This window comes from Bos indicus x Bos taurus, chromosome 18, assembly GCF_003369695.1.
Source record: "Bos indicus x Bos taurus breed Angus x Brahman F1 hybrid chromosome 18, Bos_hybrid_MaternalHap_v2.0, whole genome shotgun sequence".
NCBI lineage: Eukaryota > Metazoa > Chordata > Mammalia > Artiodactyla > Bovidae > Bos > Bos indicus x Bos taurus.
The window spans coordinates 17,132,036-17,156,222 of NC_040093.1; the positions used below are offsets into that span (position 1 = coordinate 17,132,036).

At 47.5% G+C, this 24,187-nt stretch overlaps 2 protein-coding genes across 2 annotated transcripts; both read left to right on the plus strand.

Annotated features, from left to right (window-relative positions):
• Positions 1-421: 421 nt before the first annotated feature.
• LOC113875313 (F-box only protein 27-like) lies at positions 422-5,935 on the plus strand. Its single transcript, XM_027513647.1, has 4 exons — positions 422-428; positions 663-1,040; positions 1,293-1,343; positions 5,925-5,935. The coding sequence occupies exons 1-4, from the start codon at positions 422-424 to the stop codon at positions 5,933-5,935; spliced, it is 447 nt and encodes a 148-aa protein (XP_027369448.1).
• An 8,859-nt stretch (positions 5,936-14,794) lies between these two features.
• Positions 14,795-20,485, plus strand: LOC113875314 (F-box only protein 27-like). Its single transcript, XM_027513648.1, has 3 exons — positions 14,795-14,800; positions 15,877-16,258; positions 20,373-20,485. Exons 1-3 carry the CDS (start codon positions 14,795-14,797, stop codon positions 20,483-20,485), a joined length of 501 nt encoding a protein of 166 aa, XP_027369449.1.
• The last annotated feature ends 3,702 nt before the right edge of the window (positions 20,486-24,187 follow it).

The window sequence follows — 24,187 nt, forward strand, 5'->3', positions numbered from 1 at the left end:
AGGTGTTCAACACCAGGTCCTTACTTAGCGCCTGGTTAGGGACTCTCCAAGGGACAAGTGGTGGGGACTAAGAACGACAGACTCTGGATCTTGGTGACCCTACCCGCTTCCTCTTCTGCGGATTCTGTTTGTTGATTAATTCACAATCTGAATACAGCCGGAAGGAGAGGGTGTCTGGAGAATACCGGAGGCGTGGATGGGAGAAGCTGGCTTGTCAGTTGGGGTCGAAGCAGTGGGGAAGAGGGGGCGGGACAATGAGAAGGGAGGGGCGGGGAGACCACGGAGTAAGAAAGAGCAAATGAGGGCCGGTGGGTGGTTCTGGGTTTTAAGAAGGGAGGGCAGGAGTATGAAAAAGGCCGAGAAGGCAATCAGGGCATGTGGAGCAAGGTGATGGCCTGCTGGGGAGGAGGAGCATGCCGAGATGCAGGGTGGGACTCAGTCAGGGCTCTGCGCGGCCCCGGAGCGGGCTGGCTGCCTGGGACTGTGGTGCAAGTAGGGGAGAATGGAGGGGATGGGAGGAGTCTGGGAACTTGAGGATAGGGCTGGGAGGCGGCTGATGGGGTTTAGGGGGTGGGGGGATGACAGGCGTGTGGCTGGCAGGGGCGTGACTGGTGGAGGCTGGAGGTCATGGACACTCTGACGTCTTGACACTGGATCTCCAGCAGCGGCAGCCTGGCCTGGCGAGGACGACCTGTGGGCCTCTGGGGGCCTGCCCACCAGGGTCCCCGCTCCGGACCGCGAACTCGAGGAGGTGCTGGACCAGAACCGACTGCCTAACGAGCTGCTCCAGGAGGTGCTGAGCTACCTGCCCCCAAGCACGCTGCTCGGGCAATCCCGCCAGGTGTGCCGGCGCTGGGTGGTGGACGGCTGGGACCTGTGGCGGAGCATCCTGCCCTGGAAACACCCGGACCTGTGGCCCGTCATCCGCACCTGCCTGCCCCCTGCTGACGACCCCGGACCCTGCATCCTGGGCCGCTTCTGCGAGCGCAGACCCATAGGACGCAACCTCCTCCGGGACTCTCAGAGCTCTCGTGGCCTAGGTGGGAGCCCAGGGAAGGGTCCTTGTGGGAGTGGGAGGGAGGGTGCGGTAGCCTTGTGTTTGGTGGGGGCGCGGCAGGGGACCATAGGGGAGACCCATGAGACTTTAGCTGAGCTCACAGGTGGACGACGAACCTGGGCACAAGTCTTTTTTACTTAACACGTGGCTTCCAAAAACATAGCTTAGTGATGCACTGCACGATGGAGGGAACCTATAGAGGCATTCCTGAAGTCTTTTCTCCGTTCTGCCACAGTCCTGGTGACAAGTAAATGTCCCTCCCTATTCCCCAACTACCAGGGCAGTAGTGAGAACTTGCCTCTTTTTGACTTTTCTCCTTCTTTCTTAGGTGGTTTCTAAAGAAGGAAGTATTGGACCTAGGGGAAGAGAGCCAGAACTCCTGGATAGTGGGAAGATTGAGATTTCTGTCTCTGCCTGGTGACCGTGATTATAAAAACAGCCTTTAGCTAAGTGCTGACCTTGACATGGGTGATGTCATTTAGGCCTCCTAACAATCCCTTGGGCTTCCCAGGTGGCTCAGTGGTAAAGAATCTGCCTGCAATGCAGGAGACCTGGGTTCGATCCCTGAGTCAGGAAGATCCCCTGGAGAAGGAAAAGTAAAGTGTTAGTTGCTCAGTTGTGTCCGATTCTATGTGACACCATGGACTGTAGCCCACAAAGACTGTACCCTGTCCATGGAATTCTCCAGGCAAGAATACGGTAGTGGGTTGCCATGCCCTTCTCCAGGGGATCTTCCTGCCCCAGGGATCGAACCTGGGTCTTCTGCATTGCCATGAGATTCTTTACCATCTGAACCACCTGGGAAGCCCATGTGGAGAAGAAATTGACACCGCAATCCGGTATTCTTTCCTGGGAAGTCCCATGGACAGAGGAGCCTGGCTGGCTACAGTCCATGGGGTTGCAAAAGAATCAGACACAACTTCAGTGACTAAACAACAACGTCTTAAGATGAAGGAATAGTAATGACTTTACCACTCTCATAGCCTTAGTACTTAGCAGAGTTCAGTCTCTGAACCCTCCCTTAACCCCCAAAGGAAGCTGGATTGGAAAATGCCTGGTTGGATTCAACACAGATTCAACACATTCACTTAAGTCAAGAACAGAATGTTAAAAAAAAGAACAGAAAGTTGCCAGCAAATAGCACCCTCAGCACCCCTCATGCCCCATTCCCAACACTTCCAACCCAAAGGTAGCGCCATCCTGAATTCTGTTACCATAGATCAATTTTACCCATTGTGATACTATATATATACATATATATTAATATATATATGAATACATTATATATGGTGTCATATGTAGTATGTATCTGACTTCTTTCAATAACATATTTGTAAATTCATTCATAATTGTCTATAACTACAATTAATTTACTTTCATGACTGTATAATATCTTATTGAATATACTATAATGTATCCATTTACCACTGATGGACATTAGACGTTGTTTACTTTGAATGTTGCTGGGTATCTCTTCATCTGTTTATTTAGATTCTCCTGGATGCTTTTAAAACACTAAGAAAATTATACCTTAAATCATTACCACTGTTCAGTTCAGTTCAGTCACTCAGTCATGTCCAACTCTTTGCAACCCCATGAACCGCAGCACACCAGGCCTCCCTGTCCTTCACCAACTCCCGGAGTTTACCCAAACCCATGTCCATTGAGTCGGTGATGCCATCCAACTATCTCATCCTCTGTTGTCCCCTTCTCCTCCCACCTTCAATCTTTCTGAGCATCAGGGTCTTTTCAAATGAGTCAGCTCTTCACATCAGGTGGCCAAAGAATTGGAGTTTCAGCTTCAACATAGTCCTTCCGATGAACACCCAGGACTGATCTCCTTTAGGATGGACTGGTTGAATCTCCTTGCAGTCCAAGGGACTCTCAAGAGTCTTATCCAACATCACAGTTCAAAAGCATCAATTCTTTGGAGCTCAGCTTTATAGTTCAACTCTCACATCCATACATGACCACTGGAAAAACCATAGCCTTGACTAGACGGACCTTTGTTGACAAAGTAATGTCTCTGCTTTTTAATATACTGTTTAGGACTCAGATGGTAAAGCGTCTGCCTACAATGTGGGAGACCCAGGTTCGATCCCTGGGTTGGGAAGATCCTCTGGAGAAGGAAATGGAAACCTGCTTCAGTACTCTTGCCTGGAAAATCCCATGGACTGAGGAGACTGGTAGGCTACAATCCATGGGGTCGCAAAGAGTCGGACATGACTGAGCGACTTCACTTTTCACTTAGGTTGGTCATAACTTTCCTTCCAAGGAGTAAGCATCTTTTAATTTCCTGGCTGCAATCACCATCTGCAGTGATTTTGGAGCCCCCCAAAATAAAGTCTGACACTGTTTCCCCATCTATTTCCCGTGAAGTGATGGGACCAGATGCCATGATCTTAGTTTTCTGAATGTTGAGCTTTAAGCCAACATTTTCACTCTCCTCTTTCATTTTCATCAAGAGACTCTTTAGTTCTTCACTTTCTGCCATAAGGGTGGTGCCATCTGCATATCTGAGGTTACTGATATTTCTCCCGGCAATCTTGATTCTAGCTTGTGCTTCATCCAGCCCAGCATTTCTCATGATGTACTCTGCATGTAAGTTAAATAAGCTGGGTGATAATATATAGCCTTGATGTACTCCTTTTCCAATTGGAACCAGTCTGTTGTTCCATGTCCAGTTCTGTTGCTTCCTGACCTGCATACAGGTTTCTCAGGAGGCAGGTCAGGTGGTCTGGTATTCCCATCTCTTGAAGAATGTTCCACAGTTTATTATGATTGACACAGATAAAGGCTTTGGCATAGTCAATAAAGCAGAAATAGATGTTTTTCTGGAACTCTCTTGCTCTTTCCATGATCGAGTGAATGTTGGCAATTTGATCTCTGGTTCCTCTGCCTTTTCTAAAACCAGCTTGAACATCTGGAAGTTCACGGTTCACGTATTGCTGAAGCCTGGCTTGGAGAATTTTGAGCATTACTTTACTAGCGTGTGAGATGAGTGCAATTGTGCGGTAGTTTGAGCATTTTTGGCATTGCCTTTCTTTGGGATTGGAATGAAAACTGACCTTTTCCAGTCCTGTGGCCACTGCTGAGTTTTCCAAATTTGCTGACATATTGAGTACAGCACTTTCACAGCATCATCTTTTAGGATTTGAAATAGCTCAACATCTTTGCCACCAATGAGACCTAGAAGAAATAATGTGGGAGGAGGTACCTTGAAGAGCATGGCTCTAGGTCATTACTTCTTTTTTAAAATTTTTATTTATTTTTAATTGAAGGATAATTGCTTTACAATGTTGTGTTGCGTTTCTCCATATATAAATCAGCTACAAATATACATATGTCCCCTCCTTCCTGAACCTCCCTCCCATCTCCCACCCCAAGGTTCATTCTAAAATGAACATACATGCAGGCCAGCTGGGGACTGGGTTTAGTGCAGATGGATTCATTGCAGAGGCAGAGGGATCAAGCTTCCAAAGGACATGGATGGTGCTAGTCCTGGGGATCACGGCACCATTTTGGATTTGTAGACATAGGAAGGCATCTCTGGTGGAGGAGGCAAACGCCCAAAGAGATGGGATGGCAAGTCTAGCCTTTAAGGTCTTCCTTCTCCCACAGGTGGTTCTAAGGAAGAAGCAATAAACATGTATATCAGCTAATTGTCCAAATTGTAGATGTCAACAAGACTATCCTGGATCAGTTCTCTAAGAGTAGCTTTCACATCGGGCGGTGCAGAAGGAGAGAGCCCTTGAAGGTCAGTCTGTGTGGGGAAAAGGGTGAAGGGAAAGGTTGGTGGAGCCTATGTTAATCCACTACTGTATAACATACAAACAGCCCAAAGCATTAGTGGCTTAATATCAACAGCACTCATTTTATCTCCTTTCATGGTTTCCTGTTAGGAGCTACTAGGAGCTTCTGACTCCAGTCTCTTATGAAGTTCCATTTCAGATACTGGCTGGAGCTAAAGGGCAGGGTGGGCTGTGAGTGTGTACACAGCAGCTGGTGGCTGGCCAGGCAGCTCTGGGTTTAGTCTCAGAGCTTGGCCATGGGATCCCCCTGGGTGGTCTAATTTAGGCTTCCTCACAGCATGGTGGCTTCAAGGCAGGCAGCTGCTTCCTGGTGGCTCAGGGCTCCATGAGGCTGCTGGAGAAACCAGCAGAAGCTGCATTGCCTCTGTGATCCTGCTGTGAAAGTCACTCAGCATCACTCCCACCACACTCTTGGTTACAATGAAACCTGCCCAGATTCAAGGTGGGTGGGAATTAGACTCCACCCCTGGGTGAGGAGTGGCATGATTCTAGAAGGATGTGTGGAAGTGGAGACATTGTTGCAGCCATCTAGGGAAAATACCACCTGCCAGAGGGCCCCCAACTCAGCCTTTGAGGGCACAATGGAGCTTATCTCTTTTTCTCCCTGAAGGTCAACCATGTGTTCTCCAGCCTTGAGAAGGGTGTTCGCTTTGTGTCTGTGGAACAGTGGATCTTAGTCATGGATCTCAACAATGAGCCAAGTGGAGTCGAACTTACCAACGCCAGTTTGCTCAACTCCAGTTTGATTGTGCAGGTCGCCTATCCTAGTCAAGAGCTATCCTTGGAGAACAACCACCCCACGGATGTCAGGAACTTTGCGTGCGGGCACACCGTTTCTCTAATTAAGGACTTGTAGTTCCTGGCCATCCTGGGATCTCTTGGGTCCAGTTGAGGGTCCTACTAGAAGAAAATTCCTGCTACTTCTATAAGGCAGGCCCTGTTCTTCTGATTGGAAACCCATGGGTGAGCACAGGGAAAGGCTGGGTCATGAAAGGGCTCCTCACCAGGGGCCCTCTGGTTCAGCCCCCCTGCCCTCTGCCCTGGTCTCCTCCCAGGCCTGCTGTAGAGGCTCACTGGTCCCGTGCAGGAAGCCCCCTCCTCATGTCTGAACTGGAAGCTCATTCCTATGACCGAGAAAATTCCAGCCCCCGTAGGGGATGAATTTCATTTTGTGAGGTTTTAAGACCAGGACCAAGACTCATAGCTGACAGTGAACCAACTCAAAAAATGTTTGGAGACAGAGGGTTCTGCCCACCCTGTGAACAATGATGTGGTCCCCTGAGCCCAACCCTATCCTGGATCGTGTGGTGTATAAAATAGTTACATTTTGAAATTCTTTTAAATATGGAGAGAATAAATCAGGAATATCTCTGTCAATCATAGATTATAAATGTAGTATTATTTTGCCAAAAGCGTCTCAGCTCTTTTTAAATAGAAATTCAATGTTACAACCTTGGTGACTACTGGGTTCAGAGTAAGGAGCTGTTTCAGTTGAAAAATTGTACAGAAGGAAACACCAAGAGAAGGTGTTCTCCAGTGAAGAGAATGGAAGAGTCAGAACCCTATTTCCCAAGCCCTAAGCAAATCATGGGATCAAAAGTTAATCAATCAGGGTTAAAAGCCTTGGGCAGGCGGTGGATGTGGGCACAGTTTCACAGTGACACCACATTTGTGACATTCTGGCCACGAGGGTGAGAGAGAACTGTGCAACGGCAGGATCCGGCTGTCCCCACCCCAGTCCAGGGGTCATGGCTGCCCCCTCCCTGCTGCAGGATCCCTAAGGAGCCCCAGGTCTCTGGATGGAAAGCAGATGAAGCCGCTGCTGCCTTTGATGTGTCCACCCTGAAGTGTCCCCCCACCTGCAGTAGAAGATGGGACACACCCCAAGGGGAGGGTGTTTTGTCAGTTTCATCCAAAGGGGAGTATGACAGGTTGACAGGTTGAAACAGACCTGAGAGTTGTGGGGACCTAAGAGTAGTGACCACATGTAGTGTGTGGTTCTGGAGTAGATACTGGTTTGGACAATTAAGCTCTGAAAGATATTTTTGGGTCAACTGAAGGAATTTAGATAGGAGGAATGAGATAGGAATTTATAGGAAGGGAAAGATGGAGACCATTGCCTGGGGAAAAAGCAAGCACAGATTTTTATATATATATATATACTCCTTAAAGAGTCCCAGGTGGTACTAGTGGTAAAGAATCCACCTACCAATGCAGGAGACCCAGGTTCCATCCCTGGGTTGGGAAGAGCCCCTAAAGGAGGGCATGGCAACCTATGCCAGTATTAAATTTGGACACGACTGAAGCGACATAGTGTAGCATAGCATGTATACTCTTATATGTTATGTAGAACATATGCGCATATATGCTGCTGCGGCTGCTAAGTCGCTTCCGTCGTGTCCGACTCTGTGCGACCCCATAGACGGCAGCCCATCAGGCTCCCCCGTCCCTGGAATTCTCCAGGCAAGAACACTGGAGTGGGCTGCCATTTCTGTCTCCGATGCATGAAAGTGAAAAGTGAAAGTGAAGCTGCTCAGTCATGTCCGACCCTTAGCAACCCCATGGACTGCAGCCTACCAGGCTCCTCCGTCCATGGGATTTTCCAGGCAAGAGTACTGGAGTGGGGTGCCATTGCCTTCTCCATGTGCATATATGGGCATATCCATATGTGCTAAAATAAATTAATATATATTTACATAGCCTTGTGTTTGTATTCTAGACTATCTTCTGGATATGTGTATATAGAATAAGAATATGAACTAAAGTGTTACAGGGTTTACTGCAGTGGTGAACAGTGAATAGAGGTGAGTTTTGTACTTACTGATTTTGCCTATCTGAATTTCTTACTTTCTACCTGTGTGTCTAGAAATATAATGTTATAGACAAATGTAAGTGAGCGAGTGAGTGAAATCGCTCAGTCGTGTCTGACTCTTTGCGACCCCATGGACTGTACCTTCCATGTAAAGCATCCCCCAAATGCAATTTCTCTTCCTTTACAGAAATACCTATGCTTATTTACTTATTTATTGTTTTTTAAATTTGCCTGAGCTGCACCATTTGCCTGGATCTTAGTTCCTTGACCAGATATTGAACCTATGCCCTCAGAAGTGAAAGTGCAGAATCTTAACCACTGGACTGCAAGGGCATTCCCCAGATATAACCACATTTAGAAGACATCTTTTTTTTTTTTTCTAAGTGAGTTAATTTTTTTTAAGATTAGTTTATTTTTGGTTGCACTGGGTCTTCCTTGTTGCATTCAGGCTTTCTCTAATTGGAACGATCTGAGTCTACCCTTCGTTGCGGTGTGTGGACTTCTCCCTGAGGTGGCTTCTCTTGTTGAGGACCACAGGCTCTAGGTGAGCAGGCTTCAGTAGTTGGGGCACAGGGGCTTAGTTTCTCCGTGTCATGTGAAATCTTCCCAGACCAGGGATCGAACCCATGCGTTGATAGGCGGATTCTTATCCACTGTACCATCAGGGAAGTCCTAGAAGACATCTTTGCTGACTAGATTTTTTGCTTTGTTATAGAGAATTCTCGGAGAAGGCAATAGCACCCCACTCCAGTGCTCTTGCCTGGAAAATCCCATGGACGGAGGAGCCTGGTAGGCTGCAGTCCATGGGGTCGCTAGAGTCGGACACGACTGAGCAACTTCACTTTCACTTTTCACTTTCATGCATCGGAGACAGAAATGGCAGCCCACTCCAGTGTTCTTGCCTGGAGAATCCCAGGGACAGGGGAGCCTGGTGGGCTGCCGTCTGTGGGGTCGCACAGAATCGGACACAACTGAAGCGACTTAGCAGCAGCAACAGCATAGAGAATTCTAAATTATAAGCAGATGTAGAGAGAAGAGTATTATAACTTCCACATATCTATTAGCCAGAAACATATATTGACTTATGGCCAGTCTTCAATCCACAGCACTATCAGTTCTCTCCTCTTATATATATATTTAATATATATTTTTATTTTGACAGAATCTCAAACTTAAAGAGATATTGTAATTATGGCACATAAACATTTTTTCCCTGTGAAACATTTAGTAAATTTCCAACTTGATGCACCACCAACCTCACTACAAAATCTTTTTGTGTGTATTTTCTGCAAATCCGGACATTCTTCTACATCACTACAATACAACCATTGGGATAATGAAGCTCGTGTTGAATAAATAACAGAAAGGCTTAACATAGCTTTTCTCTCTTCTTGGAAATACCTGTTTGCAAGGTGAGCCCTGGCTGGCAGCTGGAAACTTGAATTTTGGAAGTGTCCCCACTGTTTCTTAACTGATAAGAAGGCTCATTATACTTAGACTGTGCAACCAAGATGGTTTCTGCTTGACCCCCGCTTTCATTTGGGGAATCCATAATTCTGTTACGTGCCAGAAAGAGGGTCCTCCATGTCCAGGTCCCAGTGACACTCCAAGGTGCTGGGTCTCTCATGAGCTTCCCAGGACATCGCTCATGTGTGACTGCCTTTTTGTTGCTGTGGGAAAATTTCACTCTGCATGACCCCCAAGAGGGAAGGGGGAGGACAGAGAGAAGAGGCACATGGATTCTCCCAGTCTCTGCTTTAGTGTTTTCCCCTGAGGATCCGGCTGTGCATCCTTTCTGCACTCCTGTAGTATATTTCAGGGGTGAGTCTGAGACAGACCTGGGACCTGGGACCCTTTGCTGAAAAGCACTGCAATGTTTGAACCTGGATGTACCTCTCCTCGAACATGCATGCGTGCTAAGTGGCTTCAGTCGTGTCCAAGTCTTTGCGACCCTGGGACTGTAGCCCACCAGGCTCCTCTGTCCATGGGATTTCCCAGGGAAGGATACTGGCTTGGGATGCCATTTCTTCTTTCAGGAGCTCTTCCTGACCCAGGGATCGAACCTACATCTCCTGCATTGGCAGGTGGATTCTTTACCACTGAGCCACTAAGGAAGCCTGAGCCTCAGTTTACTACTACTACTAAGTCACTTCAGTCGTGTCCGACTCTGTGTGACCCCATAGACAGCAGCCCACCAGGCTCCCCCGTTTACTGAGGCTCCAGCCTTGGTTTACTCTTTTGTAAATGGGAGGAGCCATAGTACCCACAGCTTAAGATCCAGTAAGAGGTTAAATGGTCTTTCCCTCTGATCACTTCATTATTGTTATTACTATTATTATTGTGTAGGTCAAACAAATGACAGTTGTGAGATTGATTTTGGGAGTGGTCCCTCCACTTCAATCTCTTGGAAGAGTTTGAGAGGGATCAGTGTTAAGTTCTACTTTGAATGTTTGCTAGAATTTCCCAGTGAAGCCATCTGGTCCTGGATTTTTGTTTGTAGAGAGTTTTTATTTTTTTAAGATTTATTTATTTATGCTGTGGACTCTGTAGTTGTGGTGCACAGGCTTGGTTACTCTATGGCCTGTGGGATCTTCCCAGACCAGGGATTGAACCCGAGTCTCCTCCATTGACAGGCAGAATCTTAACCACTGGACCTCCACGGAAGCCCCTGTAGGGAGTCTTCAAATTACAGAGTCTATTTCACTTCTAGACATAGGTTTGTTTTTTTTGTTTGTTTTTTAAACTGTTTCTTCATGATACATTTTTTTTTTTAAGATTTATTTATGTATTTAATTTTGTCTGCACACAGACTCTCTAGTCGTGTCCTGCAGGCTTGAGAGCCCTTGGGCTCAGTAGCGGTGGCACATGGGCTTAGTTGTTCCCAGACATGTGGTGTCTTAGTTCCCGGACCAGGGATCGAACCCACATCCCCTGTATTGCACTGCACCACCAGGGAAGTCCCCCACACAAGGAATTATTACTGTCTTTTAAAATACATGAGATCACCCATTACTGATATTTTCTAAATGAGCAGTTGCCAGCATGGAGTAATATGTATCCTGCCTGGGCAGGATACGCCAGAGATGCAGGCAACTTTGGCTGAACCCTTATTGGGAATGTTCACATAGTCTGTAATTTTGGATATTCCAGCTAGACAGTTTGATGAGAAGCAAGTAGTGGCTTCTTCTGGAAGGAGGGAACCCCTCCACACCCACCAGGCCCATCTCCCCCTCAGGCCGGAGCCCTCCTCCCCATCCCCCACCCCCTCTGCAGACCTTCCATAACAGACTCTCCCTCCAGACCCTCCTGTCCCACTCCCTGCCCCACCCAGCTCTTTCTTTTCAAAACCCCCAAGGTGCAAGTGTCCCTCTCCAGATAGGTTGGTGCTTTGATCTTTTTTTTTTTTCCTTTGGCTGCACAGTGAGGCTTGTGGGATCTTAGTTCCCTAACCAGGGATCCGGGTCCCCTGCACTGAGAGCTCAGAATCCTAACCCCTGACCGCCAGAGAATTCCCGGTGCTTTGATGTTTAAAGCCTCTTATTTTATTGTAAAGCCTATAAAATTGCCTCTGGCCTGAACTTTTCTTAAGGCTTTGATTACTTCATTTCCAAGCATGGCTTCAGTGGAAGGAATTACTTCTTGAGGCAGAATAAGTTATATGGATTTTGTGGCCCTTTTCTGCTCTTAACATCCCCCCCGCCCTGCCATTCTGGGTTGGATGGGGAGCTGAGAAGCCTTTGTCAGAAATCCCAGCTCCAAACCCACATCCCCCAGACCACTACTCCAGGAGACATGGGCACGTCAGGGCTGAACCACCTTGGGCAAAGGGCTTGAACCCAACACCCAGGGCTGCCCCACTCAACATCTAGGGAGTGGGGCTCTTTTCTAATCCCTCCCACTCTCCAGAGAGAGGAGATTTTGTTAACTACTTACCCCCTTCCTCCTAGGATCCCTGGGACCCTCCATCCACACAAAGGGCCCATTCCCAGTTCAGTTCCTTCCCTGGAATCAAAATACCTCCTAGCTCACCACTCTATTCCTGTTAACAAGATAGGAGAACCAGGGCCAGGGAAGCCAAGTTGACGGAGGTTTTAATGCCTTCATTATATTCACGTAGCAAGCCTGCTGGTGCTCCAAGGTTCAGGAATTTTCTACTTCTGCAAACCAGACTGGCAGGTCCCTACCTCCCACTTCCCAAGCACACCTCCAGAGATGCACCTCAGTCCCTACTCAACACTTCCCTGCCCATCCTTGTGGCTTCACTGGGTCAGAGCCCACCACAACCTCCCTGCATTTATAGCAAATAGCTTCTCATGCAGCCTTTATCACCTTGAGATGAAATACTTAGGGACTTCCCTGGTGGCACAGTGGATAAGAATCTGCCAGTGCAGGGGTCATGGGTTCGATCCCTGGCCTGAGAAGATTCCACATGCTGCTGAGTAACTAAGCCCATGGACCACGTGCTGCAATTACCGAAGCCTGTGTGCCTGGAGCCCATGCTCCTCAACAAGAGAAGCCACGGCAATGAGAAGCCCAAGCACCGCAGTGAAGAGTAGCCCCAGCTTGCCACAACTGGAGAAAGCCAGAGTACAGCAATGAAGACCCAGAGCAATAAAAATGATTAATTTTTTTTAAAAAAGAAATGAAATACCTAGATAATGAAACCTACCTCCACTGAGAATTCTTTAAATGTTAATAAAATGTCCCAAAGTATTTATGTATAGTGGAAAGCTGAAATAAAAGGAGAGAAATTCATGAGTAAAAGAATACATATTTCAATATGCAAATGATACCTGAACTTGATTCCGGCAAGTTTTAGCTACTCAAAGTGCGGTCCATGGAGGACAGCCATCAGCACCCCTTGGGAATTTGTTACAAGTGCAGACCTCATTCAGAGTCAGATTTTAAAACCTCTGCAGGATATGTGAAAAATCCCCAGGGTATACAGACTTCTTGTGTGGGTGTGCTCAGTCGCTCAGTCGTGTCCAACTCTTTGTGACCCTGTGGACTGTAGCCCACCAGGCTCCTCTGTCCATGGAGATTCTCCAGGCCAAAATACTGGAGTGGGCTCCATAACCTGCACTTGCCAAGTGGCACTAGTGGTAAAGAACCTGCCTGCCAATGCAGGAGATGTAGAAGACATGGGTTCAATCCCTGAGTGAGGAAGATCCCCTGGAGGAAGAAATGGCAACCTACTCCAGTGTTCTTGCCTGGAGAATCTGGTAAGAATCCCATAGACAGAGGAGCCTGGAGAGCTACAGTCCACAGGGTCCCAAAGAGTTGGACATGACTGAAGCAGCTGAGCACGCAGGGCAGGCAAGGTTTCATAACACCCACAGCTGGCACTGCCTAGATGAAGAGATTTTGCCCTTTTCTGAATTGGAGCATAATAACTAGTAAAGTGCCCACAATGCCAAGAATATTCTTCCAATTGACCCAGCAGTTGAACTCCTGGACCCTTCAGGGTCTATTTACACACTCTACATTTACAGACAAACTGGAATTAGGTTCTAGGCTCAGCTTAACAGGCTTTCCTCCTGCAAGAAAACACCCAGAACATTGACGAAAAGGAGGAAGAATCCAGGACAGTTCTCCCTTAAGGGGTGCTGTCCTGTATTGTGACACCAAAATGCACCCATAATTTCCCCAAAGGCCCCTGGGGTGCTTTGTACACCCTCCTCTCCTGGGAGCTATTATGCTCTAATCATTACCTTCCAGGCAGCAGGCTCCTGGAATCCAATGATTTTTTTCTGTTTAACTGGAGTACATCATGGAGAGTAATTCCAGGAATTAACAGAGATGGTGTCTGAGGAAAAACTGATGAATGGAAACAGACTTGTCAGTTTCTGCCCTTTTATGCTACTTGAAACTTTTAGACTGTTTTTTAAACCACTTTTTGAACTCATGTGTGCATGGGTGCTAAGTTGCTTCAGTCGTGTCCAACGCTTTGCGACCCTCTGGACAGTAGCCCAACCAGGCTCCTCTGTCCATGGGATTCTCCAGGCAAGAACACTGGAGTGGGTTGCTGTGCCCTCCTCCAGGGGATCTTCCCGACCCAGGGATCGAACCCACAACTCTTATGTCTCCTCCATTGGTAGGCGGATTCTTTACCACTAGTGCCATCTGGGAAGCCCAAACTCATGTTTGGATTCTAATTGATTTTCATAATCTCATTATTAAAGAGTCCCACAGTTTAAACATTACATCAAAAAATAATGTATTGCTTTGGACAGAAAGGTGTGATTTCTAAGATTTGCTTCAAATTGCCTGAGGGAGCAAGTGTGTGGGAGTAGAGATGAAACCGGATTAGTTAGGAGTTAACTGTTAGAGCTAACTGTTAGTGGTGTTCCTTCCACTCTTGCACTTTGGGAAAAACTGCATTGAAAATATACACATTGAAAAGAAATGTGCTGTGTATTATAGTCAGTCCACCTCTTAAAATTCAAGGTCTCCCTGCACAAACTGCTATGGCTCCCTTTCCCTTTCCCTTCTCTATTTCCCACAGCATGGATCACCTTCCAACACAGATGTCATTCACATGTCACGTCTACTGCTCATCATGGCCCATGTGAATCACAGTCTGATTTAACGATTACTCCATAATCAAACAGTTTTTCTACAATTGTGAAGAAGATGTTGGAGAGCTGACAGGAGATTTCCCAAAAGTATCTAATTTGCTTATTCAGTCTCCTGCTCACCATATCGCTCTCCTAAGTTCCACGTGGGCAAAAATCCATGATGGTTTTACTTGCTGATATTTAAAATTAAATGTGTAGCTTGCATTTCATTTTTCTTGGATAGAGTTGGTACAGAGGTTAAAAGCAAGAATTCTAGAGCCCACCAGGCTAGGTTCAAATCCCATCTCTGTCACCTACTAGCTGTGTGACCTTGGTCAGGTCACTTGGCCTCAGTTTCCAACCTGTGAAGTGGAGACATAGCCCCAATCTTAGTGGGTTGCTCCTGTCGTTGTTCAGTAGCTAAGTCGTGTCCAACTCTGCAACCCCATGAACTGCAGCACGATGGGCTTCCCTGTCCTTCACTGTCTCCTGGAATTTGCTCAAACTCATGTCCACTGAGTCAGTGATGCTCCTCTGACTGGTAGTAAAACGCTCCATGAAGGTTGGCTGGGTTTATTAGAGGTTACAGCACTCTTTTAGGGAGTCAAATAGAAGTGCACTTGGGAGACTTCCCTGGTGGTCCAGTGGCTAAGATTCCACATTCCGGATGCAGGGGGCCCGGGTTTGATCCTTGGTCAGGGAACTAAATCCCACAAGCCACAACTAAAGATTCCCCAGCAAAGACTGAAGACTTGGAGTGCTGCAACTAAGACCCAGCACAACCTAATACATAAATAAATATTAAATATTAAAAATTAAAAAAGAGCATTTGGCTCCTGTTGCAGCCTGATTTCTCCTGTGCAATGATCTCTGGAATAGTGAGGTTGGATCCTCCAAGGTGATGAGAATTGTTACAGGAGCTAAAGGATATGAGGCCTCCCACCCAAATGGCTGACTGAACAACAGCAAGTGTTTAGCACCAACTGAACTCAGAGCCTGGGTAGGGACACTCCCAGAGGTCACTGGTGAGGATGGCAGGTGACAAGACTGAATACTTCCACCAACCTCTCCCTCTTCTGAAGTTTCGGCTCAATTGAGCAGCTACCTCCAAGGTCTCAATACAGCCCCAAATAGAGAGGGTTTCTGGAGATCACTGGAGGTGGAGATGGGAGGGAAGGACTAGTAAGTTGAGGCAGAGGGAGGAGGAGAAGGCCAGCGAGAAGGGAAGGGTGGGCAGAGAATGTGACGTAGGGAAGAGAGTGGGGGTGTCGCCGGGTGGTGCTGGGTATTAAGAAGGGAGGGGCCGGGGAATAAAAAGCGGGCGCCTGAAGCTAGCTAGGTGAAAGCTTGCAGAGCAATGCCTGAGACGCAGGGTAGGACTCGGGGGGCTGCAGAGTCCCAAGGGGTTGGCTGCGGGGGCTGTGCTGCACGCGGAGGAGGGACAGCAGGAGTTTGCTGGCGAGGGTGGATGCAGAGTCTGGGGTTTTGAGGACGGGACTGGGGGTGGTGAGGATGGAGAGACAGCTGGCGGGATTTAGGGGCTGAAAGTCTCGGGGTATGGCTGGCAGGGGTGGGGCTGGCGGAGGTTTCAGGCCCCCGAAACCCTGAAGTATGACCCTGGTTTTCTCGCAGTGGTAGCCCAGCCTGGTAAAACGAGAATGGATAGCTCGGCCTCCGGTGGGGCCTGCCCGCCTGGGTCCCGCCTCCAGATCCCAAACCCGGGAGGCAGTGAACGTGGACCAACTGCCAAACGAGCTGCTCCAGGAGGTGCTGAGCTACCTGCCCCCAGGCACGCTGCTCCGGCACTGCCGCCCGGTGTGCCGGCGCTGGCGAGACTTGGTGGACGGCTGGGACCTGTGGCGGAGCATCCTGCCCTGGAAACACCCCGACCTGTGGCCCGTCATCCGCACCTGCCTGCCCCCTGCTGACGACCCCGGGCCCTGCACCCTGGGCCGCTTCTGCGAGCTCAGACCCATAGGACGCAAGCTCCTCCGGAACTCTCAGAACTCTCGTGGCCTAGGTGGGGAGCCCAGGAAAGGGGTACTCAAGGATGCGGATGGGAGGGTCTTGAGAGGTGTAGCCTCATGGGAAACCTATGGAACTTCTCCGTGGGCTGGAGGGCTGGTCGGGAACTTGGTCACAAATCTCTCTTTTTTTTAACTTTTTTATTTTGTAGGTATAGCAGATTAACAATGTTGTGATAGTTTCAGGGGAACAGCGAAGGGACTGTCATACATATCCGTGTATTCATCCCCCACCCCTCCAAACCTCCTCCCATCCAGGCTGCCACCTATTGAGCAGAGTTCCATACAATCAGTCCTTGTTGGTTATCCATTTTAAATATAGCAGTGTATACATGCCTACCCCAAACTCCCTAACTATCCCTTTCCCCGCCCCCATCACACACCTTTTTCATTTTACACAAGACCTCCAGAAATCCATGGTTCAGCAAAGTTGGGACCCCTTGGCAATAGAGGGTCATGCCTAGGGCCCTTCTCAGATGAGCTTCCAGGGTGCCTACCAATGAATATCCCTATTCCCCAAGGGCCAGGACAGTGTTGAGTTCTTGTTATGGGTTCTCATTGATTTATGTTCTGCTTTCTTAGGTGGTGTCATAAAAAGAAACAAGTGTTGGACCTGGAGGAGGGGAGGGTCTGTGGCCAGAACTCCTGGATGGTGGAAAGATTGAGATTTATGTCTCTGACTGGTGAGTGTGACAAAAACAGCTTTAAAAACAAAGTTGACCTTGGCATGGGTGACAAAGCATATAGGCCTCCCAACAACCTCTTAGATTAAGCAGGAAGGGAAATGACTTCACCACCACCAGGGCTTTTAGTACTTAGCGGTGTCCACTCCCTGAACCCTCGCCCAACCCCCAAAACGGACCTGGATGGGAAGATGCCCGATTAGATCCTATACAGAGGACTTGGTTCAGGAGGAGGCAAGATAGAGTTGGCTAAGAGATCAGATTCTGGAGCCAGACCTCCCACGCTCAAACCGTGGCTTCCTGGTTTTGTGGCCTTGGGCAAGTCACAGGTGCAAGACAGGGTTCCACATCAGCCACAGAGCCAGTGCTTTGAAGTGTGACCTGTTTCATCGCCTTTCATGATCCTTGATCCTGTGGGTTAGTGTGTGTTTTGAAGTCTCAAACTGAGTAGTTCAGAAAGGGGAGATGACTTCCCCTAGTGGCAAAGGAGAACCTGGCATTAGGCTCATGCTTGCTGACTCCAGAGCTTGTGGTCTGTATGATGGTTTTGAAACCATGATGGTCCGTGAGCATCTTCCATGGGATACCTGCCTCAGACAATTTCAAGGGAGGCAAATTCCAAACCTCCGCGTCTTTGTTCTCTGTTTTAAATAACTCAGCTACAGATCACATCTATGGTGGGAGCATCATATAGTTATTCTTCCCAATTGCTATCTCATAATCCTCCAGTTTTACAGAAAAAGAAAGCCCCTTATTGTGTTATATGGTCCCCAGATGTAAAGACTACTTGAGAGATAAGCAGAGTGATCAGCTGAAATTTTGGCCTTACCAAATTTCCTTTTTTTTTTTTAATGGTCCATTCTGTGCACAGCCTGATGATGAAGGTTGGGGATTTCGGAAACTGAAGGGCTTTTGTTTTTTTGACTGCACTGGGTCTTAGTTTCCAGCATGCGGGATCTTTGACTTTGCAGCATGTGAACCCTCAGGTATGGCACGTGGGATCTAGTGCCCTGATCAGGGATCAAACCCCAGCCCCCTACACTGGGAGTGCAGAGTCTTAGCCACTGGACTACCAGGGAAGTCCTGTGCTTATTTCATTTTTTTCCTTTTTAAATTTTTTGGCTGTGCTGCACCAAAATATAAATATCTTAGTTCCCCCACCAGGGATGGAATCTATGCCCCCTGCAGTGGAATCATGGAGTCTTAACCACAAGACCACCAGGGAAGTCCACCAAACTTACTTTCAATCAAGGCACCATAAACTGCCCCCTCTGCAAATCCATCTCATTAGAAGATGTATTTACAGTCAACTTCTGTTTTTAATTCTTTATCAAACTATTGTAGCATATTTGTATGGCTTTGAGCAATAGTGTACCAGTTGATTGTAATAATCAGTAACTCCTTCAGAGAAGACAATGGCAACCCATTCCAGTACTCTTGCCTGGAAAATCCCATGGACGGAGCCTGGTAGGCTGCAGTTCATGGGGTCACAAAGAGTTGGACACAACTGAGCGACTTCACTTTGACTTTTCACTTTCATCCATTGGAGAAGGAAATGGTAACCCACTCCAGTGTTCTTGCCTGGAGAATTCCAGGGATGGGGGAGCCTGGTGGGCTGCTGTCTATGGGGTCGCACAGAGTCGGACACGACTGAAGTGACTTAGCAGCAGCAGCCTCAGTTTTGCCATACATCACCCAGAAACCCTGAAAACTCCCAATGCCTGGGTCACACTCCATACCAAGTAAACAGGAGTGTCTAGGATGAGAGAGCCAGGTGTCAAGATCTTTGAAGTTTAGAGCCTACTGCAAGGTTAGAGGTCACAATGTCAAGAGCACCTTTCAACTGCCAGGTAGGGGGATTCTCAAAGCCACCCTCAGCCTCAGTAATTGACTAGAAAGACATAGACTTGAATGAAAACTCTATACCATTAGTTTATTAAAGAGAAAAAAGTACAGATAAAATTAGCCAAGGGGATGATCACAGGGAAGCATCCAGGAGAAGTATCCAACACCAGACTTCCATTGCCCTCTCCTCCCCGTGGAGTCAGGATGTACAATTGCCCTGGCCTTCATGGGTGACAGTATACAGGGAGTAATGCCAACCAGGAAGCTCACCTGAGTTTATAGGGGCTTTATCATGTGTTTAATCTCAGCCTCCAGGTCAGCTAATATTGCCTGAAGCATCTAAGTCACATTGCTGGTCTTCCTGGAGTGACCAGCCCCCATTATAGACTATCCATGTGGACATGGCCAGCACTCGACAATCACAGTGGCAGGCTGTCCCCAGGCAAACAAGGTTACTCCTGTCAGACATAAAATCCTAAGGGTCCAGAGATTACATCCCAGAAGCAGAGAGCAAAGACCATACGTTGGGACCTGCCTATGGGAGGAGGTGCTTCCCAAGTGGCTCAGTGGTAGAGAATTCGCCTGCCAATGCCAGAGACTCAGGTTTGATCCCTGGGTCAGGAAGATCCCCTGGAAAGGGGAATGGCAACCCACACCAGTATTCTTGCCTGAGAAATCCCATGGATAGAGGAGCCTGGCAGGCTACAGTCCATGGGGTCACAAAAAAAGAGTCAAGACATGACTTAGCAACTAAACAACAACAGTGGGTGGAGGTACCTTGAAGCCCGTGACTCCAATTCATTACCTGAAATGAATGCGCGTGAAGACCAGCTGGCTGCTTTTTTTTTTAATGGGCTCATTGTGGGATCTTAGTTCCCTCTTCAGGGATCAAACCCATTCCTGTTGAATTGGGAGCATGGGGTCTGGACTGCCAGGAAAGTCCCTGGGGAGCTTATTTAATGCAATTCATTGGGATTTGTTGGGTATAGGCAAGATCCAAGCTGCCAAGGAACCCTGATGGTGCTTGGCCTGGGGACCACATTTTGGATTTGCGTACATGCAGAGGCGATACACGTGAAGTGGGCAGACATCCAAAAAGATGAAGCAGCAAGTCCAGCCTTCAAGGTCTCCCTTATCGCATAGGTGGACCAGCCGACGTGGCTCTGACAATTTGTATCATCTCATTGTCCAACTTCTAAGTGCCAACCAGTCCATCCTGGGTGATTTCTATGTTATGCCTGTTCCCATCGGCAGTGGACAGTGTCTCCTAGGTGGTGAGTCTCTGACAGGGGTGAAGGGAAAGGATGGTGGAGTTTCTGATGAACTAATGTTACATAACAAATTGCCCCCAAATTTAGTGGCTCAGTATCAACAGCTCTCATTTTATCTCCTCTCATGGTTTCTATGAGGAGGGCTCTGCTGGGAGTTTCTGGCTCTGGTCTCTCAGGTAGTTCCCTTCAGACACTGGCTGGAGCTAAAGGGCAGGGTGGGCTGTGAGTGTGTACACAGCAGCTGGTGGCTGGCCAGGCAGCTCTTGGTTTAGTCTCAGAGCTTGGCCTTGGGATCTCCCTGTTTGCTCTAGCTGGGGCTTCCTCACACTATGGCGGCTTTGGGGCAGGCAGCTGCTTCCTGGTGGCTCAGGGCTCCACCATGAGGCTGCTGGAGAAACCAGCAGAAGGTGCATTGCCTCTGTGACCCCACCATGGAAGTCACTCGGTGAAAGTCACTCAGCATCACTCCCACCACACTCTTGGTTGCAATGAATCAACCCGCCCAGATTCAAGGGGGTGGGAATTAGACCCCACCCCTGGGTAAGGAGTGGCACGATTCTAGAAGGATGTAGAACTGGAGACATTATGGCAGCCATCTGTGGAAAATATCACCTGCCCGAAGGCCCTCAACTCAGCTTCTGAAGGCTCAAGGAGAATTACTTCTTCCTTTCTGTAGGTCAGCCATGTGCTCTCCAACTTCAGTGTGTGCCTTGATTGAAAGGGGACTTCCCTGGTGGTCCAGTGGTTAGGACTCCATGATTTCACTCCAGTGTCACTAGGCAGGTTCATCTGCCCCAGTCCAGGGCTGACCTTGAAGACTACCCTACCTGACCGTACCTTCCAGGAGCTGGGACCACTGGCCGGGTCATCTCAGTAATCAGTGACTTGTAGCTCCCTGGCCTCCTGGGATCTCCTGGGTCCATTCGAGGGTCTGGATTCTTCTGCATGTGCTGAATGGTGACAGTTATGAGCGGAATGTCTGATCCAGCAGTGATTAGGGTGGGAGTGGAGGCAGGTGTCTAAGTCCATGACCCTTCTGCACCAGCCATCCATGAACTTGGCATAGAGCCTAGAGGAATAGTTAGCATCACTTCTGAAACCAAGACTGTGCTTAGCCACTCAGTCATGTCCAACTCTTTGCGAGCCCATGGACTGTAGCCCACCAGGCTCCTCTGTCCATGGGGATTCTCCAGGCAAGAATACTGGAGTGGGTTGCCGTGCCCTCCTCCAGGGGATCTTCCCAACCTGGGGATCAAACCCAGGTCTCCTGCATTGCAAGTAGATTCTTTACCATCTGAGCCGCCAGGGAAGCCAAGACTGCCAGGTTTCAAATTCCAGCTGTGACAAACTAGATACTCCGTATCTGTCCCATCCCTCCAGTCCCACTTCCCATTTCCAACTACTATCCTGGGAAGGTACACACTTTGGGTTACTTTCTCCTTTTTCTACCTATGTTTGTCCCACAATTATCATACAGCATTGTTCTGTTTTTAAGTTACGTGGAAATATTGTACTCACCAACCCACAACTTCATGTTTACTCTGAGGACCTGCTTTTGAATTAGTCCATATTATTACCTAGAGATCTTGTCCTTTTGTGTGTCAGTATTTAACTCTTTTTTAAGTGCCCTTCAATAACGTTTCATAAATTTTTTATAGAATACTGCATTTTTTTGTTACATTTGTTCTGAGCTACCTTAGGCTTTTGTAAACGGACTTTAAAATCTTTAATTTTCTATATTTATTCTTGGTTGTGCTGGACTTCATTGCCGCGCACAGGTTTTCTCTACTTGTGGCGAGCAGAGACTGCTCAGCGCTCGGTCTTCTCGATGTGGCGGCTTCTCTTGTCGCAGATCAGGAGCTCTGCAGTGCTCGGGCTTCGGTAGTTGTGGAACATGGGCTTTGTTGCGCCGAGGCATGTGGGATCTTCCCAGACAAGGGATAGAACCCATGTCCCCTGCGTTGGCAGGTGGATTCTTAACCATTGGAGCACCAGGGACGTCCCTAAAATTTGTTTAACAAAATAATTCTTAATTATCGAAACTACCATCTTTACCTTCTCTACATTCAGTAATATTAAGTATGGGCTTCCCACAGGGTCGCACAGAGTCGGACACGACTGAAGCAACTTAGTGTGCATGAAATGTTAGGCGTATTCACGCTGTGGTGGGGCCAATTTCCAGAACACTTTTCATCTTGTAAAACTGAAACTTTTTACCCATTAATCAACAATCCTCCATTCTCTCCACCTCACCCCCAGCAACCACCATTCCACTTGGTCTCTATGAATTTCCCTACTCTAGGGACCTTGTCTAAGTGGCTTCATACAGTTTTTGTCTTTTTGTGTCTGGCTTATTTCCCTAGAGTAATGTCCTCAAAGGTCATGTTGTAGCATGTATCAGAATTTCTTTTTTAAGGCTGAATAACATTCCCAGCCTTAAAAACACCACATTCTGCTTATCCAGTCATCTGTCAAGGGACACGTGGGTTACTTCCACCTATGGCTGTTGTGAATATTTCTATAAACAGGGGTGTAAAAATATCTCCTCAAGACTCTGCTTTCAGTTCTTTTGGGTATTTATCCAGAAGTGGAATTGCTGGATCATTTATGGAATTAATTTTTTTTTAACTTTGAGCTTTCACACGTACACACAAAAGGAAGAGAACATAGCATAATAAAACCTCATATCCCATCACCCAGATTCAACTGTTATCAAGCTCACTTCTTGTGTTATGTTTTAAGTTTGTACTGAAATTATAAGATATGCACAGAGAAGTGCAATCTAAGCCCATCTGTAACCAGCTAATGGCTAAGAAATCAGACCCGGCCTCTTGTGCCTCCAGGGTGGTGTCACATCTTGGTTGCAGCTTGTGGGATCCTTGCTGGGTCACACAGAATCTTTCTTTGCAGCTCTCAAGCTGTGGTGTGCAGGCTCCAGAGCTCCTGGGCTCTGGAGTTGTGATGCAGGCTTAGTCGCGCCACAGCATGTGGGATCTTAGTTCCCTAACCAGGGATCAAATCCAGGTCCCCTGGATTGCAAGGCAGATTCTTACCCAGCAGACCACCAAGGAAGTCCCTTATGCTTAATTTTTTTTCTCTTCCTGTTTCAAATATAAATTTTATTTCATCATTTCCCTCTTTCGAGTATTATTATTTCAATAGAAAACATTAGGTGATCTGGCCCCCAATGCCAGGGTGCTTGCTCACCTGCCCTGAAGTCATCATGTTCTTTGATGCCAGTCTTAAGAGCCCAGTTTTTCCTTTCCTTTTAGGGGGTTATGCTAGAGAATATTTCACAAGGACTGATAATTGATTCTAGGTTCTCCAATAGGACTTATGCCAACTTCATCCTGTATGTGCCTTATGCATGGCCTTTATAGAGAACAATAGATAAAATCGATAGTTTCAGGTCGTTTAGACATCCTTATTTAATTGGAGTTTTGAATATACACTGCAACGTGCAAGACTTTATTACTCTACAAATGATATAGAATAAAATCAACAGAGCCAACAACAATAACAAAATCAGAAGCAGATATTTAAGCCAACCAGAACTGAACCATTTACCAAAGATTTCATTTAGACTAAAAAGTGTGTCCTTTGAAGGACTTTTTACTTTGTATGTGAGTCATTAGATGTTTATGTTAGAGGACTCATCTGATGTGAAAATACAACATTGTCTGAATTACCACACAAGTTTGTCCCTGCAAAGTAGTTTTAAAAATCAAGAGCCGTTTGTCTTTGCAGCATCAGCTTTTCATCATAGAAACTTCAGAATCGTATAAATTAATTGACTGTAATAAACAAACACGGGCTATATGCCAATGGGAATACTTTAATAGCGCGTAGGAACATCTCAAAAGTCAGTGATGAGAATTACAAGGGGCTCCTATGAGTCTTATTGACCGATGAATTTGATGACGAAATCCAGTGATTGGTTAAATTGCCCCCAGTAGTCATTGCCCGAAGTAGTGATAGTCACTAAAGTGTTCTTGCCTGGAGAATCCCAGGGACGGGGGAGCCTGGTGGGCTGCCGTCTCGGGGGTCGCACAGAGTCGGACACGACGGAAGCGACTTAGCAGCAGCAGCAGCAGTCACTGCCCTCAGTAGTGATGGTGTCACTGAA

What these genes read in the sequence shown, in the direction of transcription:
- LOC113875313 (XM_027513647.1), top strand. An exon ending in TCAGAGCTCTCGTGGCCTAG is followed by an intron (nt 1,041 to 1,292) that starts GTGGGAGCCCAG and finishes GTTCTGCCACAG; the next exon opens with TCCTGGTGACAAGTAAATGT.
- LOC113875314 (XM_027513648.1), top strand. An exon ending in TCAGAACTCTCGTGGCCTAG is followed by an intron (nt 16,259 to 20,372) that starts GTGGGGAGCCCA and finishes TGTTTGCTCTAG; the next exon opens with CTGGGGCTTCCTCACACTAT.